General features: G+C 41.0%; 1 protein-coding gene across 1 annotated transcript in view; it reads left to right on the plus strand.

Annotated features, from left to right (window-relative positions):
- The window catches only part of cntn3b (contactin 3b), a 56,102-nt gene extending 30,130 nt beyond the window's left edge, over positions 1 to 25,972 (plus strand). Inside the window, exons 7-23 of the mRNA XM_005941607.3 lie at positions 822 to 924; positions 1,256 to 1,440; positions 1,873 to 2,009; positions 2,593 to 2,722; positions 3,349 to 3,499; positions 5,040 to 5,167; positions 6,862 to 7,037; positions 9,569 to 9,686; positions 10,520 to 10,678; positions 10,807 to 10,956; positions 14,919 to 14,989; positions 15,377 to 15,608; positions 16,039 to 16,148; positions 17,374 to 17,560; positions 19,054 to 19,166; positions 19,267 to 19,432; positions 19,947 to 25,972. Of these exons, the coding sequence (XP_005941669.1) occupies positions 822 to 924; positions 1,256 to 1,440; positions 1,873 to 2,009; positions 2,593 to 2,722; positions 3,349 to 3,499; positions 5,040 to 5,167; positions 6,862 to 7,037; positions 9,569 to 9,686; positions 10,520 to 10,678; positions 10,807 to 10,956; positions 14,919 to 14,989; positions 15,377 to 15,608; positions 16,039 to 16,148; positions 17,374 to 17,560; positions 19,054 to 19,166; positions 19,267 to 19,432; positions 19,947 to 20,191 (2,561 nt within the window). The 3' untranslated portion in view covers positions 20,192 to 25,972. The remainder of the gene's footprint in view (positions 1 to 821; positions 925 to 1,255; positions 1,441 to 1,872; positions 2,010 to 2,592; positions 2,723 to 3,348; positions 3,500 to 5,039; positions 5,168 to 6,861; positions 7,038 to 9,568; positions 9,687 to 10,519; positions 10,679 to 10,806; positions 10,957 to 14,918; positions 14,990 to 15,376; positions 15,609 to 16,038; positions 16,149 to 17,373; positions 17,561 to 19,053; positions 19,167 to 19,266; positions 19,433 to 19,946) is intronic.
- Positions 25,973 to 26,185: the final 213 nt, after the last annotated feature.

A 26,185-nucleotide genomic window follows, 5' to 3' on the forward strand; every position in this document is an offset into this window, starting at 1 on the left:
CTCCAGCTGAAGAATGTGGAACATTTATGAATTATTAATGCTATTAATATTTGTTTACAAGCTTTGATGACATAAAATGAGAAAGCTGTGACTGTCAAACAATTACAAGTGCATTATTACAAACAAGAAAAATCGAAAGGACAGCAAAAGGGATTATTACCAGCCTAAAACTGAGCCGTAAGACAGCAACAGATGAGTTGTTAACCATTAGTAAAGACACGAATTCCAAAGCTTGTCTTTTTACAATGTGGCACAGAGTTACATAAAAGCCACTAATTTCATTTTGTATTCCAGCTGTAGCACAAAGCTTTTATGAGCTGGCTTCTTGGGTTGTGTTATTATCAAAATGCCACAAATATATTCTAAGTACAGAGGAAGATGCAGTTGCATATTTTGCATGTTTTCCTGAGAGTGCGTCAGCTTTATCACAGTCTTTTCTGACTTTTAATCTGAAAACATGAAGAGGACCCCAAATCAGCTTTTACTTAGAGACTGCCAGGTTGTGATTGCTAATAATAAAGGGAAGGCTACTCTCTTTGCAAGGAAGTCACTGACCTGTCCCGGTGATGTGAATGTAAATAAACTCCTGAATGAAGTCACATAGCCAAATGTTATCAATCTCTGCTAAATAAGTCCTTTTATAGCCCCCCTCCCCCCTCTTTTACAATGCCTTCACTGGTCACTTTGTATTCATATGCATAACTTTTGCATTAGCTGCCCCGCTGTGTTATTGCTCTCTCTCTGCCTAATTCACGGTGCGTGTGAGTCTGCTGTTAATCACTGATGTAAAAAGCTTGTCATCTATTGTCTCCCTTTTGTAGGAGTAATGGGTGAATATGAACCCAAAATAGAAGTCCATTTTCCTGATTCAGTTCCAGCAGCGAAAGAATCAGCGGTGAAACTGGAATGCTTCGCTTTGGGAAAGTAAGTCACTGTATGCCTGTGACACAAACGGTACACGCATTCATGCATGAATTACAGCTACTCAAGACGATTTAAGAATGCACAAGCGTTAGCATTACTCATCCTCAGATTGATCAATCCATAGGAACGCATGAAAAAGACAAGGGAGCAGAAGTAAGAGTTCTTTTAAGAGCATCCGACAGCTTGGCAATCACGGATTGATTTGCAGGGAACGAGAATTCACAAAGCTTTTACTTTTTCTAACAACTACTTTTCCTTCTGTCCTTAATCACACTTTGATCAGAGCGAGTGACAGTTACAATCCTGGGAACTTCTTGTTTCTCTTTTACAGCCCCGTCCCAGAAATAAGCTGGAGGAGAACGAGCGGCGTCCCTTTCCCCAGCAAAGTCAAAATGAAGAATTCAAATGCCGTCCTGGAAATCCCTAATTTCCAGCAGGAGGATGCGGGGACGTACGAGTGCATGGCGGAGAATCGCAGAGGCAAAAATGCTGCACGGGGCCGTATTTCATTCCACGGTAAGTGAGCCGTTTCAAATCGACTGACAGTGAGGTGGAGGGACAAATGGAACATATATATCCACAGTTGTCCAGAAAACATGCAGATGGCCAGCAGCTTGAATCCCATTTGCTCGACATAAAACCTTTTTCTGCGGACGTTTGAGCTTAATGTTGTTGAAATTTCAGAACAAGCTAAGGGTAGAAATGACAAATGGCTATTATTCCAGGGGCTTTAAATTCATTTCCAGTTAATATTCAGATCTGTTTACCATCCCGTGTTTCTCATTATGCTGGTAATCCACTTGTAAAGTTTAAAATTTGATTTAAATTTAAGCTTTAATGCCAGGCTGCTTTTATGGTTGTATGATTCTTGATGCAATTCTTTACTAATCCAGTGCTTCTATAATTAAAACGCATGTTTGAATAGGTAACCTTTTCATTTATTCCAAGCTAAACCTCACTGGCTCCAGACGATGGCGGACACAGCTCTTTCCATAGAGGGAAACCTCTTCTGGGAATGTAAGGCCAATGGAAAGCCTAAACCATCCTACAGCTGGTTGAAGAATGGGGAGCAAGTGATGGCTGATGTATGGAGACATTTCTTTCCTTTCTGGCTAAAATTTCTTAGTTTCTAAATAGTTTCTAAGTAACAACAAATAATTGAGCTGGTCTGTACCAGAAATTGTAAATGCAATAATGTTAATATGCTGTGTGTATATAAGTAATGTATGCTAATGGGTACGTTAGCTAATGTATGCTAATGCAGACGTTAGCTATTCTAAAGCCAGACTATGCTTTAGAAAGCATCGATCCCCTCCCCACGCAGCACCGAGACAACTTTATCTGTTAAAAATGATGTGATCTGTCATCATCATCATGATCATCCTGAAAGGTCATGAAATATAAGTTATGTTAACAATTTTTCTGTTCGGTGTGTTTAAGAAGCAGATAAATAGTTTTCACCACTGCACTTCCTCATCTATGTCAAGCTTACCATATGCAGGTGCCAGGTCTCTCTTGGAAATGAGATTTTTAATCTCAATGAGATTTTTTACCTGGATAAATAAAGGATTAATAAAATGCAGAGTTGCAGTAATTGCTGTTCTGCCTTTGGATATAATAGGCTGGCCTTGCGATGGATATGCAGGACTCTTTCTCTTTCCTCCACAGGGCCGTGGACAGATTGAAAACGGGGCCCTTTCTATATCTTCGTTAAACCGTTCCGATTCTGGGATGTACCAGTGTGTGGCTGAAAACAAATATGGAATTATTTATTCCAGTGCCCAGCTAATGGTGTTAGGTAAGATCGCCTCCCTCCTCCTGCTTTTATCCTGCTTATCTGTCTATGCGTTTGATCATCTCCTAAGATAAAAACCAGCAGCCTGCTATAACGTACCTCTGCAATCAGTCTGTGCACGCATTTGATGTCACCATGGGCTTTGCCAGCAAAAATGTGAATCTGATAGAGTGTCTCGTTTTACTTTCAGTCATTTCACGTATTGATTTGGATACTACAAATGCATTGTTTTGTGGCATTGTGCATGCCTTCTCATGTAGACAGGGTATTGATTTATTTGCAAAGCTTTGATGACTTCCATCTGACTGGCTCAATAAGAAATTCAACTCTCTTGATACATGTGATGACACTTGAGTGTCCTAACAATGGCTAACAAAAAACTGATGAGTGCAGACAATAGTTTATGACATGCTTGAGGTGAATGGTGTATTCAAGGATGTGCAGCTGAAGGGTGGGATGACTATGGCGAGCTTTGAGACCAGTAGGCTTTTGTGCTGAGATTTCAGGCTGCTTTCTCTGAAAGCTGAAGGAGAGTTTATCTCAGTACAGCACGGTTGATCTGCAAAGGTTCAGGTTGCCCATATATATATTTTTTAATCTCACACCTTTCTCTGTTCCCCTACATGCAGCTTCACCTCCTACTTTCTCCAAAAGTCCGCTAAGGGCCTTGCTAAAAGCTCGCTCAGGCAGCGAAGTCACTCTTGAATGCAAGCCTCAGGCCTCACCCCCAGCAATTAGCTTGTGGAAGAAAGGGAATGAAATCCTGCAGAGAACTGAAAGGTAGGATAAAAATCCAAGTGTATATTACTGGCAGCTTTCATTCGCATTCACTGCAAGCTGACTTGTTTCAATAGAGCGTTTGGCATTTGCAGAGATGCATAGAAGGAAAGGCTAATGAGAAGAACGAGAGGGCGCCCACCAGGAAAATTGCAGATAGCTAATATACTGCGTGCCCCCTTGTGTGCAAATAGCTCGGTGTGAAGACTGAAGATGCTAGGTGGTCATATCAACACTGTGTTAAATATTTAAGAAGATAAAAGAGTAGTAAATGGAGTTCCCGCTCATCTTGTAAACTGAGGAAGGAACTCTAAAGTAAGAATGAAGCTACTGCACCTGTAATTATCTGTTTTATCATGACAGACAAAGAGTTACAAGGGCTTGATTGATGCAATCACCAAACAGCAGAGACGAAAGCTTTGATGGAGATCGGAGAGCAGTCTCAATAGACAAAAAATAACTCAGAACACAGGCACAAAGACAATGAGCCAACATCAAGCGTCGCTTTCAGGGGGTATAAAGTGGTGCTTCATTTAGTTTGGTGCCCTTCTCTGTTGGATTTTTTATTGGATAAACCGGAACGTTTCACAATAAAGAAGCATTTAAAGGTAGAGAATTCCAAAAGCATGTCACGTTTCAGGCTTTTTGTCATCTCGATAGGCAAAAGAATCAAAAAGCTCAGATAGTTTCTAAAACCTCCTGTAAGTTATCGTACGTACATCAAGACTTTGGAACACACGCTCACACACAACAGACAGACTGAATACAAACTCAATACAAAGTCAAACGCAGGCATCCCAGTACAGGAAAGAAATGCCGTTTGAATCGCTCCCATGCTGCCTATTGAAGAGGAGGTCTGAAAAAGAACAATACGAGCAAGGCGTCTTGTCAAAACAGCACAGAGCCTCTTTAGTCGGCTCCAGATGGGAAGCTGCATCTATAGCGGCGGAAAATTGGTAGAATTCCCAAGCTGACTGACATTTAGCATATGTGAAGCCCACGTACTCTTTCAAGGCTGGATGTATGCAGACACTGGAAGGGAAATGTTTACTCACATATGCAGTCACGCTGTAAATTGGAGCAGTGTTTAGAAAATGAATTTTGCACACATTTTCTCACTGAATACCACATCAGTTGAAAAATTGTTACAACCATCTGATTTCTATATAAGCTTATGTTTAGCTCATGCCTTGATTTATACATGTTTGGAGATAGACATCTTCTAAATAACTACAGATTTCTAATGACCCAGCTAGTGGAAATAATATAATAAAACTGTTTAAAGTGGGGGGCTTTGCATGTTATTTTTTTAATATCTAGCCAGTCGGTGACCTTTCAGCATGATAGGGGTTTCACACTGACCTCATCGATTTAAAGTCTTTAAATCTGAGTTATTTGACAAATCTTTGAGAATTTTATTATATACATGGCGATAGATGGAAACGTCATTACTATATACAAATCCAAAACAGAGCTGAACACTGTAGTCCTACTTTACAATCGCTATCTTACCAAATACAGTAAAAAGCCGCTCTCTTCTCAGGATTGCTTTGCTTCCAGATGGAACATTAAAGATTGCCAATGTAACCAAACGGGATGCAGCTAGCTACACGTGTATCGCTAAGAATCAGTTTGGGACGGCAAGCACAACAGGAAGACTGATTGTCACTGGTAAGTCTGGCCTAAAAGTCGAATCGCTCTCAGTTAATTAACCTTTTCACTGTCTGCTCCATCCCTTCTTTGTCATCACACCTGACACGCTTCCCATTCAAGAACTTTGATTTGCCTCTCAAGGCTTGTGCTAATTTTTACAAACAATGGGTTCTTGATTTCAAAGAGAAGAAAAGAAACCAAAAAAACCCCATAAAAAAACAGCATTTCATTCATTCCTGTTGAAGATTTTAACTCGGAAAATTAACTCTCGGTTTTTAAATGGAATAAAGGAACAAGACAAACTCTGAAACCTTAGGAAATACAAGCTTTCTTGGTGAGAGTTAAATAAGATAAGAGGTTATTATCAGTCATATGTGTGTACACTAATAATAAAGCTCATGTTGTTTCACTTTAACAAGTGCTGAATATGATTATGGTGGTTATTGAGCGTGCTGGTGGCCATGTTTAAATCGCTGCAAACATCCAAAATTAGATGACAAATACAGTTGTCCTTTACCAGCCACAACAATGCTGCAATGGAGCATTGTGCTAGGAAAGATTGAGTTACAGCAACCATCTGGACACTTGTTTGGACCGAGAACATGGCTAAAAACTTTAACTGTTGGATTTTGATGGGTCATGATCTTGCCACACACGTGTACTCAAACACATGCCATGAAGTGCTGAGCCAAAAAATCCTGTAACTGCTGGCAGAAGTTGTGACGATCAGTCTCGTCTTTCAGCTCTTCTAACTGAAATTCTATGAAATATGCACTCATTGATATTTTTAAGGCAGCAGGCATTGTCAAGATTTCTATTCAGAGAAGGACTGAATGGTGAATCAGTGAGTTTGGTAAGACCACAACAAAACCAGGCAGGGCAGAATCCAGGGCTGATGTTATCCTGTACTATGGCGAGTTTTCTGCTCTTATATGCTAAATTTGATTTGATTGTTTATGTTAAAGTAACTTCAAATACCGTATAGTTGATAAGACTTTAAAGGGAAATTTTCTTATTAGCAAATAAGTTTCCTTGAAGTATTTCCAAAATAAAAGTCAGCTCTTTCTTGTCCTTATTTTTATGTATTTGTTTCTTTCAGCTTATTGCGTGTGTTATCAAGCAAGGATATTGTAAAATTAATGGGCCTGGTAAATAGCAGCTAAAATAACAGTTAAGTAAGCAACAAATGCTTATCATTGATTTAGTTAAAGGTCATTATTTATGAGTGCAATGACATAAAACGTTCATGTAGTCCCCTATTTTTAATCTGTTGTGTGTGTGCAACTTTTTTTTCTCATTACTTTCTATTCTTCTCATACGCTGACAGCTGAACCATTTAATGTCATGAAATTTAATTACTCTGACCTTTTGTCAACATATTCTGAGGCCCCCAATCCACCACAGTCACCAGTAAGAATGTGCTCCCATCTCAGTAATCCTGTTTCAAACAACTTTTTTTTTTTTCGTCCAAATTGATCTAGGGAGATAAAATGTGAACCCGCAAAGTCATTAAATGTTACTAATGGACAAGCTTGGAATTTAAGTGCTTATTAAAATCAGAAAAAAAGCCACATTCATGGGTAATTTAATGACTGTTGCTCGGTTTAGCTGCGAATTGGAGTGAAATGGCAGTTGCAGGGGTCATGGTGGTGTTAGAGGTTTCAGTGGCAGAGATATTATCATGCTTGTGCTGTCATCTGTTGTCTGGCCAGAGCCCACCAGAATCACCATGAGGCCTACTAACATGGAGATTATTGTTGGCGAGAGCATCGTGTTACCCTGCCAGATTGCCTCCGATCCAGCTCTGGATGTCTCTTTCTCGTGGGCATTCAACGGCCAGCTCATCGACTTCCAGCGAGACAGCGATCATTTTGAAAGAGTGGGTGGGGTGAGTCATGTCGAGCATTAAACTCAGATACTTTCTGGCTACTCTGGGATTAATTGGGACACAGTGTGTAACGCGCAAGGGTATGCTCCACAGCCCGGCTGAGGGCTTCATAAACCCTAATAATACTCAAACGAAGAGATTTAGGCGAAGATTTGAAGGTTTCTCTGTGGTCAGTTGTGGACAGAATTTCAAAAAGGTAGCGATATCAGTTACAGATACCGCAGTATCTGAATGGCGGTATCAGCTCTGTAATTGGGATCCTTACCTTTTGAATTGCCTGTGTGAGCTGCCATGTGTTACACCTCTAAAAATATATCAGTGAAATGCCATTTTAGTCTTACAGAGGGCCCTCGTTAATAAAGTCTTTATACTTTTCATCCCTTCAACTTCTAATTCCTGTACCTCAAGGGAGAACATTTTCTTATCATCTCCCTGCGCTGTAATTGAATTTGCATACCTATTTATGAATCTAGAGTCCCGAAATAATTAAGTAATGAGCTGGCTGGCATTCACCAAGGGCAGGCCTGGCACCAGTAAATGTTCATTTGAAATCCATATGCCTTGAAATATTGATAAGTGACGCCTTTTTATTATTTTTTTGTTGAATATTTGTTCCTTTTGATGAAGGGCAAAGTTAATTGTTCAAAGCTTGTCAGTTTCAAATTGCTATGCACACTCTTTTTGCTTCACATACCGCCGCTTATCATCCGAGGTTTTAGAGTCTGATCACTGCCATTCATGTGGTAATAGTTGACATCGTATCTCAATACGCTCACGGTTTTGTGGACACGGCGCACTCGTTTCTTCATGAAAGCAAATGGCAATTACTAATGACATTGAACTGTGCATAGGCATTTAATGAGAGATAGTTTTCACAGAGTCTGTTTCCCCTGTCCAGAGAGATTACCAACCCCCTGCTCAACAGCTTCTGATGAATTAATTAACATAATTAAAGCAAATCTGCCTCATCACTTCCTTCCTGCCAAGGCAGGAAGCCCGCGACGCATCGCAAGCTCTCGGGTCGGCCAGGTGGCGGCTGACATTGGAAGGAGAATCAGGCATGGCGCTTCAAAACTGTCAGGGAAGAGGAGAGAAGATGAAAGGAAGGGTAAAAGAGAAAAAAAGAGCAAGAAAGATAGTCACTTTATCCCTTGGGCGCATAGAAGTGCCATTCGGCTCAGCTCTGCTTTGTCAGTTGCCTTAGAGAGGTGAAGATCCATGGGTGTTCATGCCCAGTCGCGGCACAGTGGAACTATGATCACTAGCCTTTGGAGGTGATGAGATCTACTGTGACTGCAGTGAGTCTTACCTGGCTCTCCCCCAGGTGACTAGTTTCTAAAGCAGCACACTCTTTTTCTCTGGCTGACATGCTTTGTGACAGGCCACTTCAAGAGGTGACTTTCAAAAGGCCCGACTCCCATCAGCAGTCCAAATGAGAGCACAGTAATGTTGCCTGGATAAAGCGTATTAAGTCTGCTGACTTTCCATACTTTTCTTATTGCCTTTGAGCACCCATCAGAAAACCCCCAAACAATCAATCAGTTGATCCCCCCCAAAGACCCATCTGATGCCGTACAGTAGCAAGTGCGTGTCACGCTGTGCAAGAGGGCTCTAATAATCTCTCTTTACAAGATGATTGAATGACGCAGACATGCTGAAGTGTAGCATGATAGCTTTTAGGTTAGGTTGTTTCATTGCCATGTGATGAATGCTCGGCTAATTGGAATACACTGAAAGAATATTTAAGCGAGCTATGAAGAGCTAAATCAGCTGCACAGTTTAGATTCGCCGCGTACGACTGATGAGTAATTTTGTGCCGCGTTTTCCCACATGAATTTTAAAATGAACAAATACTTTCACGGATGCTGGAAAAAAAACCATTCTGATCACTAACATATTCTGTCAGTACAGAGAAATGAGCTATGCACCGTACTTGCTAGCTGTTTTTAGGAGAGGTGTCTTTGTAGTCGAAAGCACTAGAAGATGTTAGGAATAAAGAATGATTTTCATTCTTTTTGAAAACAAAGAAAAATGCAGAATTACAACCTCATTTTTAAGGTAATTCTGCTTTATGTAGCCACAGATAAGAAAATTAACATCTGCTGCTGTGTTTCGCTGCATGTTCCTCACGGCCATCACATGCATGCAGCCCATGTAAAATAATATTTACTCTTTACACTGGGAGTTAGACTCATATCTTGCTTGAGCTTGTGTAATTAGAGAATAATTAGGATTGCTTTGCCAATTAGCTCGACTGTGTTTGTTTTGTGTGTCCTGTGTGTAGCGGGTAGTTGTTTACAGGGGGTTTGGAGGCCGGTTGGTTAGATAGTGCCTGAAGGACGGCCAATAGGGTTATTTGCTCTGAGTACATCTGCCATGTCAGTTGTTTGTGTTTGAAAGATGCAAAAATCAGCGGCCCGGAGTCGCTGTGATTGTATTGGATGTTATGAAATGTAAAAGCATCCCAGAGCCACAGGCTGAAAGATTAATTAACGCTACATCTCTTACTTAACCTTATTTCTCTCTTTCAGAGCATATCAGGGGATCTGATGATTCGTAACATCCAGCTGAACCACGGTGGGAAATATGTCTGTGTTATTGACACTGATGTGGAAAGCCTGTCCACCTCTGCCATTTTGGTCGTCAAAGGTAAGAGAAGGGCCAGATTTCGGTTGGTTTTGTGTGAGCGCCGTAGCACGGCTACCGCAGAGCGTGTGTAAAAGTATTCAAAGCAAAAAAAGTTTGACAGAAGGGTGCGAAACATCCCCGAGGCTCTCGCTAAAGATACACGATGGGGAAGCAAAAATGTCTGTCTCAGTCTGTAACGTCAGCTCCACTTTACAATATATACTGTACTTGTTACTGAAATGCAGTAATGGTGTACACGCTCGCTCTGAGGTAGCTGAAGTAGCTTTGTTGATATGTGCCTGGTGTATCTGGCTCCGTGTACAAGCGTATCTCTGGTGATTTACATTGGTATTCCTGCCCTAAACAAACTCTAATAGCTGTCCCAGGTGCTTTGAGAAGGCAATGTTTATCACAGAAAATGACTGTAATTGGCTCATTTACACACCGGCAAAATATCATGGAAAGCATTTGAATAATGGAGCAGCAAAGCAAACGGCTATAACATGGTAAAGACTGAGCATGTTGTAGTTGCAAACACTCGCTTTTCTATTCTTTCCTTTTTCTACTTACTGATGTCTCCTCCTCATGAAGCACCTATTTCCTTTTCTAATAAACGATCCCATTCACTTTATCTTTCCACAGCCGGTGAACTCATCACTTAAGAATCCCACACTCGCACACACACACACACACATAAAGCGTGTACACACCAAGGGCGCAGCCCTTAATTAAAGCGAGTGTGATGGCCTTGATATGTAACAATGTGTACAAGTCTTTATGAGCTTGATGAGAGGAGGCTTTTTTAAATGGGTGCTCACCTTGGGTTCACCCTCGTCACTGTCTGATTGATGCAGGTCCCCCAGGTCCTCCGGACAAGGTATCAGTGGAGGAAATCACAGACAGTACAGCACAGTTATCCTGGACTCCCGGAAGGGATAACGGCAGCCCCATCACCGGCTACATCATCCAGGCTCGAACTCCTTTTACCGTGGGCTGGCAGGCTGTAGACACAGGTACGCTGAAAAGAGGCTTCTGTAGTATTTATTTTGCCTGGATATTTATTTGCTCATCATTCAGTTGGAGTCCAGTTGTTTAGCGTTCAATTATTTTTCTATTAAAGAACTGAATTTCCACTTTGCAGTGCCAGAGGTGGTCAATGGTAACATGCTGACAGCCACGGTGGTGGGTCTGAATGCGTGGGTGGAGCACGAGTTCAGGGTGGTGGCACGCAATGCTGTAGGGCTTGGCGAGCCTAGCCCAGCCTCAGCCAAGACCAGGACGGAGGATGCAAGTATGTACATCAAAAAAATTAAACCTACACACATTAACAGATATAAGCACCGATGGATCAGCTTTACTTTAAAATGTTCACTTTCTGGGACTCTGTGTCTTCCTTGGCAAAAAATGAGTTGAGATTATAGCACAACCACAGAACTGTGGAAAATCAATTCCAAAAGTGACGCTTATTTTATTTGTGTTGGCGGTTTTTGATGTTATTGCCAGTTTGCTTGACGGCGGAGTGCTTTTTTTTTTTTTTACAAAAACACTTGCAATGGTGTGATAGTGAGCTAAAGTTAATATGTCCAAGAAAGTGACTGCTATGCTACAGATGATTTCACAGGAATGAATACCACATACTTCATTAGGTAGAAACGATAAATTGCTTGATAATTAAACTTCAAATCACCCAATCACATAGTAGCAACTCAGTGCATTATAGCATTTTAGATATGGTAAAGATTACCTGCTGAAGATTAACCCAAGTATCAGGATGGAGAAGAAAGGTGAAACTGCTGATCTGCTGGGTTTCCCCACACATCCATCTGTAGTAGATCCCAACCAATATAGGGTTGTTGTTGTTTTTTTAGGATATCAATACCGATATTTGGTCATTTAAAAAATCTGATATTCCAATATATTCGATATATAACAGATTTCACCAGCATTGGTTATAGGGCTGGGTCATATCATACCGTTAAGGTTGGGCAACGATAAGAAAATGAAATATCGCGATAGAATATGCGCAGTGCCTTTGTTTTCATACAGACATGGCGGAAAAAGCATGTCGGTGACGGAGAATGAGAAGGGTGAAAGCGGATCGTTGAATGAAACGGATGAACCAGAATTGGTTTGTAAAAATGCTGCAACTTCAGTGGTGTGGAACTGGTTTAGCTTTCGTCCGTCAGATACACAACAAAGCACTATTTTTGGTAGAGCATGCTAGCGGGCCGTTGTTATTACCGTGTTTTTTGGAAAATACGGCACACTTAAACACCTTTGGTTAAACTGTCAGCAAGGAATTTGCATTTGCACTGTTACATTTTTATATAACTTTAATGCACATAAAAAACAGATGCTTGTTTAAGTGAAAATACATTGATGGTTTTTTGCACTAATAAAGTTGTGGAGTTGTAAAGTATTTTGTCTAGTGTCAATTATATCGTCAGTTATATCATTATCACAAATTTTCAAATGTATATCGTGATAAATATTTTTGGTCATATCGCCCTGCTCTAATTGGTTATGGTTAGTCATTTATTTACTCATTACCCTGCAGTGCTCGGATCAGCTGGTTAATGTTTTTGTGGCACTTCAAAGCAGTGTTGCCAACAGGGATGTTGCAAAATGCCCTCTAGTGGACAAAGTATGTAGTAAGAATGAACTGTGTTTCAACCCCCCTCTTCTTTACTTTTTACATTTTCATTTGTGGGAATTTATTGCGAATGATGATACCAACAGATAAGCAAATAGGTAATATTACCAATAGTATTCGCTCGTCTGTAAATTTGTCAGCCCACCAAACTGGACAGGAGTTTGGAAACGCATTACCTGGTCTGAGGAGTCCGAGTTTCAGTTGTAGCATTCCAGTGGTATGGTCAGTTTGGTGTAAAAAACAGCCAGCCCTCCTTGCATCAATGGTGTAGGCGATGTTGGTAAAATAGGGTGTGGGACAGTTGTTCTGGCAGATCCTGATCTCATTAGTAACAACTGACCATCGTTTCAGCATCAGTTTTGTTGTTGACCATGTCCTTGTTTACCTCAAACTGATTTCTTGAACATGACAGGAAGTTCACAGTACTCAAATGTCATCAGATCTCAATCCAATACTTTGAGATGTGGTGAAACAGGAGATTCACATTCATGAATGTGCTGCCAGCAAATCCGGAGCAACTATGTGATGCTACCATGTCAACATGAACCAAAATCTCTGAGAAATGAATTAAGGCAGTTCTGAAGGCAGAAAGGGTTCCAAACCAGTACTAGCAGGGTGTAAATAATGAAGTAGCTTATTCTTCTGAAAAACCAAGAAACTCCATGGTGTTTCCATTTGAAATGTTTTGAAATTTAGAGAGATACACAAGTAAAAATGAACATAAGGTTTGCGATTTACAAGTATTTATAGTGGTTCCACATTTTGTTATGTTATCGCCTTATTCCAACACTGGTTAAATTCACACAAAATACCCCATAATAAAAAACATGACCACAGTAATGCTGCCACCACCATGCTTCACTGTAGGGTTGGCATTGGCCTGGTGATGAGCAGTCCCTGGTTTCCCCAGACATGGAGGCTTGACATTCAGACCAGCAGTTCAATCTTCATTTCATCAGACCAGAGGATTTTGTCCTTCAGGTGCTCTTTGGCAAACTCCAGGCAGGCTGTGATGTGCCCTTTACCGAGGAGTTGCTTCTATCTGGCAACTCTACCATACAGGCCTGATCGGTGGAATGCTGCAGAAATAGGTGGCCTTCTGGAAGCTTCTCTTCTCTCCACAGTACAACGCTGGAACTCTATCAGAATGACTACTGGGTTCTTGGTCACCTCCCTGACTGAGGCCATTCTCCGTGATAACTCAGGGAAGACTCCTGTTAGTTCAAAACTTTTTCTGTTTACAGATGATGGAGACCACTGTGCTCATTGGGACCTAAAGTGCTGCAGAACTGTTTCTGTGCCTCAGTGCAGTCCTGTCTTGGAGGTCTGCAGACAATTCTTGAGCTCAGTTTTATGTGTTAAAGGCTGTGAATACTTATGTACATGTTATAGTTTGGGCTTTTATTTTTTTTAAAATTGCAAGAATTTCAAGCACATTATCACTTTGTTATTATGGGGTAAACTGTGAGGTTTAAACTTTTTCTAAATATTATTTTGCATTTCTGCTACTGATTGGAGTAAAGTCTGACCTTGTCCTGTGTGTTTGCCCCTGGTCAGAATAGAGAAGAACTATCTGGCTATGGACCTTAGATTTTGTGTCAACTGGAAACGGATCCTTCACACTCTTGCTCTGTCACATTACTAAAAATGAAGCATTTATAGGCTAAATCACTCGCTTTAGAAGTTCACTTTGTAGAAGGAACTAAATCAGCTTATTTCAGACAGAGGATGAACTGAGGCACCAAGAACGGAGGACTAGTCTGAACTGGGAACCATGGAAAGCTACTCTAGTAGAGTCAAAGAATATAGAGCATCAAATAAGCATAACGGGTACGCTTTAACAATTTTAAGGCTTCTTTGATGAGCCTGTCATTTTACTCTATCCTATGTTGCCTCGTCTCTTGAAAATAGCCCCTTTTTTAGCCCCTTTGCAGACCTGGCGTACGTAGCTTAAAACATGCATCTTCTGCTTCAGTAGAGCAGCATGCAAAGCCTTAAAGTGTTACAGAAACTCTCAAATATTTTCTAAATCATAACATTTTATATTTTTCAGTTATATTTTTCATATAACTTTGTTTATATATAATGATTGTTTTATTGTAGTTAAAGTTGTAGGTATGGCAAAAAAAAGAAGGATATCAAGTCTGGGTAGGAAAAAAAAAGGAATCTCAATTCCAAGCATTCAACCACTCCTGGGCTTCAAACACAAACGCTGCTTACTAAATCAGGGCTCCACTTACGAAAGGATACTATGAGGACGTGCTTGAGTGCTCCTCCACCTACACTGTCGTTTTTTCCAGCACGCTGCAGTGCACAAACAGCCTAGTGGGAATTGAAAAGGAGTGGGTTGAGTCAAATGTCATTTGCAAAATATTACAAATCTTGGCTTGTGGTGTATGCACGCTGACATTTGGGCAAAGTCTGTAAGTCACTATTCTCTGCAATGCTTGTGTTTGCACAAAGTGGGGGATTTGTGGGGTGTAAAATGGAAGGCGAAGTATCTGCAGCTGGCATACTCGTCATAAGGTTACAAGTCGAGGCTTGTCGTTGAGCTTTGTAAACTGTGTTCTAATTGCTCCCCTTTGGGCTTTACCTCTCAGTTCCTGATACAGCTCCCACTGATGTTGGAGGTGGAGGCGGCACAAAGTCTGAATTAGTGATAACATGGGAGGTAAGTCATCTGTCACATTTTACTGTTCTCTCCATTGCCGGGTAATGGTTTTGCTTAATTGTGCAGAATTGAAAGGAGCAATTTTATGACCCCCATTAGAAGGAGACACCATTCATCTGGCTCAGCCCCCAAGTGCCATTTATTCCTCCAAAAGCAGGGATGGGGACACTTTCTTTAGAAAGAACTGTGCTCTTTAGCCACAATCACATATGAAAAGAAAAGATAAGGTAAAAGGCATTTGTGGAGGCTTCTAGGTGGTGGCAGCTGAGAAAGGGGCTGTGTCTGTTCACGATATCCCTTAGTCGAGGCACAGTGCAGAGACGGGCCTGTCTGTTTTTTTGTCTGTATGCGTTTTAATATCACTATAGTTTTGTGTTTTGCTCCCAGCCTGTGCCCGAGGAACTGCAGAACGGAGAGGGCTTCGGCTACATCATCGCCTTCAGGCCTGTGGGCACGGTCACGTGGACGCGAGCGGTTATCTCCACACCCGCGGCGCGTTACGTCTTCCGAAATGACACCATCCCACCCTTCTCGCCTTTTGACGTCAAAGTGGGGGCATACAACAACCGAGGCGAGGGGCCCTTCAGCTCGATCGCCGTCGTGTACTCGGCAGAGGAAGGTAGGGTACAGACTTCTCAGCCTGGCGGCAGAGAGTGACGCTTAAATAAGCTATAATCTCCCTCCTTATAACCATGACCTTGAATAGTAATCATGAAATGAGCTGCTTTTTTTCCAGTGCTGTTATTTCCTTCCACTCTCAAGCTGGGAATGTCAACCTGATATTAGTTATCGTGCTGGTAGATTACAGGAAATCCTAGCAGACTCTTACCACACCGCACTGTCAGGGAGGTATCCTGTTAATTGAATTTGCCGGGCAGATAGTCTTCCCTTATGTCAGTCACAGATCCCATTAAAAGAGAGCGGGGGAAATAGCTTTTCAGTGAAACTACAGGTCTATTTTGTGCCTTACCTCTTATTGCTATTAGTGTGTGTGATGGTGTTGGATGAGTCTGTGGGATTCTTACCACATTTCTGCTCTATTTCTGCAGTCCCCAGTGTGGCTCCTAAGAGGGTTAGGGCTAGAAGTGTGTCTGCAGCACAAATTGAAGTGAGCTGGGAAGCTCTTCCCACCATCCCTGAAAGAGTGCTTGGATATGAGGTACGAACTGCTACAAAATCATATTCTTTTCTCTCTTTTTTTATTTCCCTTTCAAATAACATGATAAGTGGGTCTTTCCCGGTGCCTTGTTTATCCGTCTTATCCATTGTTTGTTTTGTTTTTTTAAATGAGTCTCTCTCTTTAGCTTATGATATTCTCCGGTATCTTTGCATATATCTCAGAAGAGATTTTGTTTAATGCGTTACCATCACAAAGTGATCGCAATACTTTGGCACCCCAACACTGAACCCATGAGAGGAAAATAAAAATCCCTCATCGCTTCAAGAATGCAAAGAAGGCTTTGCTGTTTTTAGTCTCCCTCCTCCTGTGCTCTTTCAGTATCTGTCACCTCTGGCCCCTTGCACAAAGCTCTGCAGTTGCCATAGTGCTGGCCACATTGTGCTTTCAGAACAGAGCTCAATTCTCCAAATGTGGTTCTGAAGTGGATTTGGGCTGCTGAATCTCAATAGGCCACCAACAGTATGGAAAGCAAGGACTACACGTGTGAGGCACTCAGCTTTTAAGGAGATGTTGTTGGGCTTGTAAATTCAGTCGACATTCAGATTTAATAATCCTGCTGAAAAGATTTGATTTCTGATCTTAATTAAACATGACTTTAATTGTCAACAAATTGGAAATACAACAATTTATGGGCAATTGAAAAACAGGGGTATCCCGTAGGACAGGCTTCACATTTCAGTTTAATCACTTATTGACTCAAGTCTTGTCACTGAATTCGAGATACATGAATATTAAAGATGACCCACAGCAAGCGGCAAGTTTGCTTTATCAAATATCGCGTCACCTGCACCTCTAAGTGTTGGCTAAAAGCCTGAGGGAAAGTTAGCTCTGCATCTAGTTTTACAGACCTGATGCTTTGCTAAACTAAAGTATTCTTTTAAAAACAATATTCTCAAGATTTATCCATAACCTCTTTTCTTTAAGATCCACTTTCCTTAGACTTAGAAAGACTTAAGGCAGAATTTTTGATCCTGGGTCAGTGATTATATGGCTCTCTAGTGCCCTCTGTATATAAGTAGGGCGGCTGAGACTCAACTAGTGAAAAATGTATTATTCACCACCTCCTCCCCCTCCCTTTCTGTAATACAAACAGCATTTCAGATTTCACGATGGATTATGAATTTTAATAATGCAATGAAATGCACCACTTGAATCTTTGCACCTGGGAGCCTGACTTTTTTTTTTACCCTTCTTCTCCTACCAGCTCATGTACTGGGAAGATGACACCAAGCCTGACACTATTGGCAAAGTGCGCTTATCTGGAAACTACACGCTGGTTAATATCACAGGGCTGAAAGCAAATACGGCGTACTACCTGTCTGTGGCTGCTTTCAATACGGCTGGCCCTGGGCCACAGTCCGTGCCCATCAACAGCACCACAAAGAAACCACGTGAGTCCATCCCCAGACGCACATTGAAAGTATCTTTACATGGTAACCTTCAGTTTGGCATTGGACTGTCCTCACCATGCTGGGTGTTGCATTTGTTCAGCTTTACTGTTAGTGCTCAGACTGTTCCTTTTTCCAAAAAGAAGTAGCCCTAACTGCGTCACGCCTGCAACAAATCCAGGAAGTCATCTTTAGTTTGGCAAATCTGTTTAAACAGCCCCTGCAGGTTTAGACCACATTTGTGCTTATTTTTTCCTATCTTTGTATGATCTTATGTTTTTTCCTTACACCTCTGAAACTGGTCATAGCCAAAAGCTGTCCCCCTCTGAGCTTGGCTCTGCTGGTGGTCTCTTCTTGTGGACAGTAGGGAGTCCCCACTCTCGCCAAGAGCTTGCTTATAGGAGATCTTTGTCTGATCTTTGGGGTTCTCTTCTATTATAAATAAGCTCCTCTGAGATGAACTGGCATTATAACAATATATAAAAATATGTGAAAGTATTTTGGAAATCTCAGAATGGAAAGAGCAGGAAAAAATCTATTCACTACACAAATATCGATAACATGGGGAAAAAAATAACAGAAAAGAAAATTGTATTCTCCTCATCAGATGAGCAGTATACAAAAGAGTAGTTTTCCAGTTTGCATTAGGACATCAAATTTGAAAAATCAAGCAGATTTCCTTTAAGAATCACTTTCTGATGGGTTGGGCAATTTTGTTTTATTCTTTTTACCCTCAAGCAAGTTGAGAGGATTGTTAGCCACTACCATGGATATGAAACTAACTCGTGGTATTCAAACTTGGATCCCGAGTCAGCGATTCATAGTCAATTGAAAAGTCAGTTCAAATATAAAGATAAATGTAATATATAAGGAACATTTATGTCAGTAAAAGAAGTGCAGTGTGTCCAATATTCTTTTTACTTTATCTTTGGGCCCCTGATACGACTGTGCCATATCACATTATGACAACGCTCACTTCTCTCAGGGTCCTGCTACTGCATGGCTCGGGTTATTAGCCAGCTAGCTAAGCTGTCGAGCACCAAGAAATATTTGAAATAATGGCATTAAACTTAAACCCAGCGAAATCTCTGTTAAGTTTGTGACACGGTCCTTGTGTCTCATGTGAGGAATCCCCAGAGTGTCTGAGAAAAAAAAAAAAAAAAAAGATAAAATAAAACGGGATGAACAGTCAGGATGAGGTAGAGCTTGCCAGTAGGAGTTTCCAACAACATTTTCTCCTTTGTTAGGGCTAACCTGACTCCAGCTAAATGACTCACTGCCTCTGAGATAGGTACAGTCTGGCCTTCCACTAGCATTAGTTTTGGGACACCAACAGTTTTCTCATATTATCACTAAGTGTTGTCTACAGTGCAGTTTATTGACTTTGTTGGAAATTCAACAAAAACCAAGAATTTGAATGTTTCTCCAGAAAGATGCTTTTAAAAAAAAGGCAACCAGCATATCCTCTGTATACTTACTTCTGATTTCTTTTGTAGCTCCAGATCGGCCTCCGCTCAACATACAATGGAACATGATTGGCTCCACACTTACGCTGCACTGGAACCCTGTAGTAGCCTTGGAGACAGAGTCAAAGGTCACTGGGTATTTGGTAAGTCCCACTATTTTGCAAAGCTGTGATTTATCTCCAGAAACAATAATGTTGGTGTTTGCATTAGCTCATTTTCCGGAGTCACTCCCCCTTGCCTCAGGTGATGCTGAAGAGACATCGCTACAATGACATCCTTACTGTGTTGACCAACCGAACCACTGCTGAGCTCAGCCTCTCAGCCAACGACAACTATCTCATTCAGATCAAAGCCGTGAGCGAGGGCGGCGAAGGTGTGGGAAGTGAGCCTATCCACATCCATAAATTAAGTGAGTTTCTTGTTTTTTCCTTTTTTTAACCACTGATAAATCTTACGGGTGAATTCATAATTTAGAGAGAGCATTTAATTTTTCTTCATTGCATCCTTTTCCAACCAGGTGTAATAGACAGTGCGAGAAAAGCGACCTTTTTAGAAATGCGTGCACGGTGTCATCCATCTCTGCCATTGGGTTATTATTCCTTGTTGACTGGCTGCTCAGCGCAGCAGCATATAAAGCAGTTCTGTGCTCCCATCCCGCTGCTGTGCAAAATTGTGAGGCAGCTCGATTTGGCGCTCTCCTCTTTTGATATGATACCAATTTTATCTTCTCGGGATACTTAGATAGCCTCTCCTGTTGAAAGGCACTAATAATGTAGATATAGGAAAGTGTCACGCTCGGTTTTTGATTTATGATGACTTGTCAGAAATTTAGAGGATAGCACAGCAGAGTGCGGGTTTTCTTCCTTTGAGTTGAGAGGTAGTTCTGGTTCTTAACGAGCTGCTCTGTGGGTTTTCGGTTGCAGGTATGGGAGCGCGGGGCTCGGGCGCGAGTCACCTCAGCCCGCTGTGTCACTCTGCAGTCCTCATCGTTGCTCTGCTCCATCTGGTGATCTTTAATCACAGCCGATGGAGTGCTCTCCCTCTCTCCCCCTCCATCCCTTCAGTCAGCCTGTCCTATGTTAACCCTCCACTGGACTGGCACAAGGCCCGGGTTTCAGCGGCTGGACTGGGGAAGGCTGGAAAAGACCGGACTGCGCCAAACTCTTAAAGAGACCGTGCCACTTCTTCTTAAAGGACCATCAGATAGAGATGTGATGATTTGCGTGCATGAAATCTTTTGGTATTTTTTCCAGTGTCATAAGTGCCACCGTGCTTTAGGTTTCATTTTAGAAGTTCTGATGTCTACATGACTTATCTTAGTATCTTTGGAGATACTAATGCCTTAAAACCGACTTTACATATATAGTCCATACCAAAGTAGGTAACAGAGGCTGCTTGTTTTACCCTATAAGAAAAAAATAAGTTATCGTCTCAGCAAATTGATATAATATAACGATAGATTGCATCCATACTTGATCATCTCACAAGTCATTAAAACCACACTTATCCAGTATTTGTGCAGCCTTTTCGAACAAAAACATCCATTGCAGGCTTAAAGTTCTACAAGGTTTTGTCAAATGTGTGAAAGATGAATAGCCAACTGATCAACTGTGTCCAAATCCCACTTAACCTGTGCACTAAAATAAACTTAAGACTGTTCAAGAGCCATAGGCTCCTGAGCTAAGTTCCCCCTCCCAGTACTCTGATAGATCGTGGCATTTTGCTGTGTTTCATGCTCCTCTAAATAATAAATACCTATCCACATTTTCAGCCTAGCAGAAAAAAAAAGCCCAGATTCCAGAGAATAGAAACGTTTGGTATTTCAATGTCGAGCAGATCCCATGTGTACTGTTCCTCCTCTACATTTAGACGACCTGTATACTAGATCAGTTCATTGTATCGAGAACATGTACCATCTACACCCCAGATGACCAGCTGGCCCGGTGCACAGTGGACTTTGGGATAACAGTGCCTTCGGTAGAGGTATATAAATTTTTTTTTCCTCTTTCTTTCCTCTTCAGAGAGCTTAGAAGAGAGATTCGTGTTGCAGCAGAGGTATTGTTTGCTTTTCTTTTCTGCAGAAATTAGTTAGAAAGGATAGGAACCTCGGCATGTAGAAGAACCCATTATCGGAAATGGTATGTTGATTAAATTTTCATTGACACACCGGAGCATCTACGACAAAAGGGGATTGGAAGCTTTAGGAAAGCCGCAATGGATTGAGATATATGACGGAAATTCTGGTCTCAGTATTTATGGTCTGTGGTATAATAAATGTATGACTCCATCCGTAGCATAATTTATGGGCTATTAAGGTATCAGAATAATTGATGCGAATACCGTGGTGAAAGAGCCCTCACTGGAAATAGAGCAAAAGGCATGGCTGTCATTTTACCCCCACCTCATCGCTGTCGGTTGGACACATACCAAGCTGAACATTAACAAAGGAACATTGCTGCTCTGCTGAGGGAGCTACTTTTCACGCCTTTTTATCATGTGGATGAGTCTGTCAAAAGCCACCCAAGTAAAAGCCGAGGTGTGATTGCTGGGGTCCTGACAATGTTCACGTGGAAGGATACAGTCAACCCAACTGCTACACATTACTGTGCCTTTGCTGAACACGGGGCTGCGTACGGTTATTAGCTAGAGACTGTCATCGTCTGCATTTTGCACTCTTTATTCCCCCTCCCTCCCTAAAGTCCCCACCTCAAAGTCGAATGAAAGCACAAGGAATTGATGCAAGGTGACTGGATGTCCTCACTTAAATGTCTGAGCAGGTGTGCGGACCCCAGCGGCCTCATAAAAAAAGTCCGACATAATCAGGCTGTCCTATCCGCTCCTTGACTGGTTTCATAAAGCGCCGCGCTTGTTGATTAGACTGCTGCAGACCAGTCAATGGGATATTGATTTTCCTGCCCCATTATTACAGCTGTCACAATTCAGCTGCTTGATTGACTGATGGCCGTGTTCTTATTGCACTTGTTGTGTTACAGTCAGTGATGTTTCAGATGTCCTCCACTACTTTTCTCCCTATCGGAAGACTTCAAAGACATTCTTTTTATTTTCTGTTGTTGTTGTGTTTTTGGTTTGACTAGAAATCACTGTATTTGCTCCGCTTGTAGTGTACTTGTAGATTGTGACTTTGAATTGGAGCAGTGACCTGAAATTGATTAGCTGGTTTATTCTTTTGAGTTGCACATCAAAACAAACCCTGTCGTGCTCCAGCAGCAGTACTACTGTATCTTTCTTTCCAAGAGCAGAAAGGCCCGGTCACACCAGCATTTAAAACGGTGAAATTTCAGTTCCAGAGCAGTTCAGGCTTGCTTTGATCAGTGGAGTCACTTTTCTTGCCTTGAGTTAAACACGGGTGAATTTTTGGTGGCGCTGACATTGCTTACAGCATAAGAATCCAAATAGAGGGAGCTAGCCTGGCTAATTTACTCTGCTGCACTATCAACTTTTATTTAACTGCAGTATGTTTAAGTGTATCCTGCTCAACAAAAGATCTGTTTCTGTGAGCTTCAGTGGTGCGAAACCTCTCTCTTGCATAAACTGTGTGTCCTTAATGTCCCATTATGACAGTACTAATGACCTGGCAGTTTGCAATCTAGCTAGCTATTTTTTTTCCCCCGGGTTGGAGCTAAATTGGATGAGCCGGCTAAATACGTTTGTGATTTTATCTGATTTAAAGCATAAATGGATTCAGCAGGCATGTGCACCCACCAAGGCAAGGAATGGTTTGTAAGAATTGAGAAAATAGTCCAAGAACCCACAGTAAAACCGATGACAATGCCTGGTTCGGCCGGCCAACTATAAAAATATCACAACGACTGGAATGAAAAGTAATTAATTTTCATGTTGAAAAGAGCATTAACCATGAAATATTGGTGTTTTCCAGATGTATTTCAGGTGAAACTCTATATACTGTTTAATCTATAAGTGCTGTACAGTATACAGATACATCTATCTGTATTCCAATACTTAAATATGATGGACAGTTTGCAGCTATGTACTAAAGTAAAATTTAAAATATTCTCCTATGAAAATGAGTTGGACCAAAGTATCTGAAATTATAGTTCACGTACAAGAAGAAAGTGAGAGTCGTGGCATTTTCCTTTGCACATTTCGTGTTTTTGCATATTATGCATTTTGCTGCATAAACTTTACATGTATATCACATGATTTTTACTTTTGAGGTGCTGACCTTTTTTTTTCATAGCTCTTCACTAGTCTGCTTTGATTGTCAGGCAAGTCTTTAATCATATATGTCTCCCTCTGGAGCCAATCTAGTGCCAAACCTTTTCTACCATTTGGTAAGTCTTCACTGAGTGAATTCTCGGAACAAGATAACAGTGTGGAATAAATAACCCAGTAGACAGAAAGCAGAAGGATTTAAGAGCCCTAGCTCGAGCGTGGTCCTAACTCCGCAGTATGTCCAGTATGCTGTGATGCCTGTTTTATGAATTTGGTGTGCAGTTTTCTGGTGTGACCGGGCCTCAAAGCAGCTTGCGTGTTTCTGAGTGGTGTTAGTATTTCCATTAATATCCAAATAAGGTAACCTCATCGCCAGATTGCAGGCTAAAAGGTTATTAATTTACAGTACGTAATTATGTGGCAGTTTCTCAAACTGCCTTTTATTTACATAGACGTAGTTGAGCCTAATGTGTAACGTCTGCTCATGTTCACATAAGAAAATTAAAGTATTGTTTCTGACCTTGTGCTATAAAAAATACTACAAAGTACAATCTGAAGAAAGTAAATAAAGGGATTATTGGAGTGGCTGAAATGTATTGAACACAGAGCAACAACGTATCTATTTATATCCATTCAGTCATTTCGGTCAGTTTGGTTTTTTGTGGTTGTTGCTAGAAGTGCACCAGGTCCAGTGTATATAGCTTGCATATATTTCTTTTTCAAATATGGCCATCAAAGACAACCTTACTGCTTTTCTATAGTGTGTTCTCTGACCTTAATACTGGTGTATTAATCATTGATCTCTGTGAGATACTGACATGTAGAATGGCATTTTCATATTGAAAAGTAACTGTACTGTCTTGTATACTAAAATTGTGCATGTTAATCATTGTTTGTGAATTTGTGTTGAGTTTTTTTCTAAAGCTATAAGTTAATAAAAATGTTTATTCCAGCTGCTGGTGTTTTCTCTTGCTTTTAGCCAGTTACTAACATACAAGGAGCTTTCTTTAATTTGGAATCCAAAACAAGGACCCCAGGGGGCCCCCGAGCCCTAAAGTGCTAGTGAATGTTTGGTAATTTGATTGATTGCATATTTGTATGAGAATTTGCTACAACAAAGTACAATAACAACTAAAAGGTCTATGTTATTAGCTGAGCTATTCCTGAGTGTTATTATTGTTGTTTAAATTGTTCTCAGCTAAATTAAGTTTTAACAGAATTACCACAAACTGACTAACACCAATAAAACCTGCATGGAGCCGGGATGTGTTTATTCCAGCTGGGATATTGCTTAGTTTTTGAATCTCAGGGCAAATTATGCAGTTGCAGTTGTCACTATGTGCAATGTGGAATTTTGCACAACAGGGTGCTGTAAACACTGCAAAAAAAGGAAGCGCAAAAGGGGGTCAACAGGGACCACTGTGCAAATATTTGCCCCGAGCATCCTACCAGGTTAATCCAGCTAGGTTAAATGATATGTAAGAAATCCTTTTAACTGTGGAAAAAGGGATATTTTTCTATATCAAAAATAGGCCTCCCCACAGAATTGGGATTTTGTCAGTAGAATTGAAGGAGGCCACATATAATGTCAGGCTGCCGTAAAGCTTTGTTGGATTAATGAGCCAGGGAGCACGTGTGTTGCCGTTGGCTGTTCAAATCAAACTCATTTAGCTTCACTTTAAACAGTGTGTGCATATTAAAGAAAAAGATTAAATTTACAGCAGTTATGAAATAACTCGCACCTCATCTGAGCGAGACTTGGCAGTTTCTAATGTTATAGCGATATTTGCTGTTTGTAAAACATTCTGTAGTTTGTGCTGACAGTTTGTAGTTATATTTCTTTTTGGTTGCTAAAGCATTTATTTTGCCGATGGTAAGTTTTACTGTTCAGCCCAAGTGCGTACTGATAAGTGGTGTGTGGTAAAGTTTTTCTTTTTTTTCCTTCCAGCAAACCGTACACGTTTGGACACCTGTTACACTGAAACTAAATTGTATCCAGATGCTTTATAGCTGATTAAAGTAGCTTGATCATTGCTATCACCGTGCACTTCACATTGCCTTCAGCTGCTTGTAATGTTCTTATATGCTCAGGTTGCTACAACACTGGACCTACATCACGCAGGTTCCTTAGGGGGAAAGGGTCAGCTGATAACAAGAACAGGCTGTCAGAACAAACCACATTTGAGCTTTACTCTTCAATCATCAGTTGTGATATCCATAAACAAGCCTGCACTCTCCCATAGGTCAAAGCTGTTATTATGAGCTACAGTCACATTCTGAAGTTAATCGACTTCTCACTGTCGTGTGAAGGAGTGCATCTCTGGCGTCAGACTCGTATAAGTTGTTTCAGGAACTCTTCTATGGGTCAGTTCAGACTGAATGGCTAATATGATCACTTAGTTGAAGACTTGTCGAGACAAAGCGACAAGCTCGCCATGAAGAATCCGAGGCGTTCGATTGAGGCGTCAAGACTTTGACTTACAGGGGTCGGCCCTAATCAATACTTATCACAATATGGCAAATGAATCCTTGATAACAGCATTTCAGCTAAAAGGCTAATGATTTAGTGCCATGCAAAACAAACATTTGGAAACACAAGAACTCCAACTAAATTTACTCTAAAACTAAAGATATGTTATTAAATGCAAGGAAATTAAAGAGAGTTACACATTAGGAATCTTTCTAGTCATAAAATAAAATTTTATGACCCAGTTTTAATCCCAGGCCCTACATTTGTAGCACAAAAAGACATATAGATGCTGCTGTTGATAATTCACAGAGGGACTTTGCAAATATCAAGCACAATGTAACGAGTAATAAGGCGTTTTAACTTTACATAAATGGCAACATCATAGTAGTGCGTGATTAAACTAAAAAAAAAAACTCCTTACATAATCCAAAGCAAGACGAGGAGAGAGCTTCTGCTTTTGGGATTCACACATCGCTGGCAAGCAGGTCTTTTTAGTCA

The sequence above is a fragment of the Haplochromis burtoni genome, unplaced genomic scaffold (genome assembly GCF_018398535.1).
Source record: "Haplochromis burtoni strain Fernald_Lab_line unplaced genomic scaffold, NCSU_Asbu1 Contig_97, whole genome shotgun sequence".
Taxonomy (NCBI): domain Eukaryota; kingdom Metazoa; phylum Chordata; class Actinopteri; order Cichliformes; family Cichlidae; genus Haplochromis; species Haplochromis burtoni.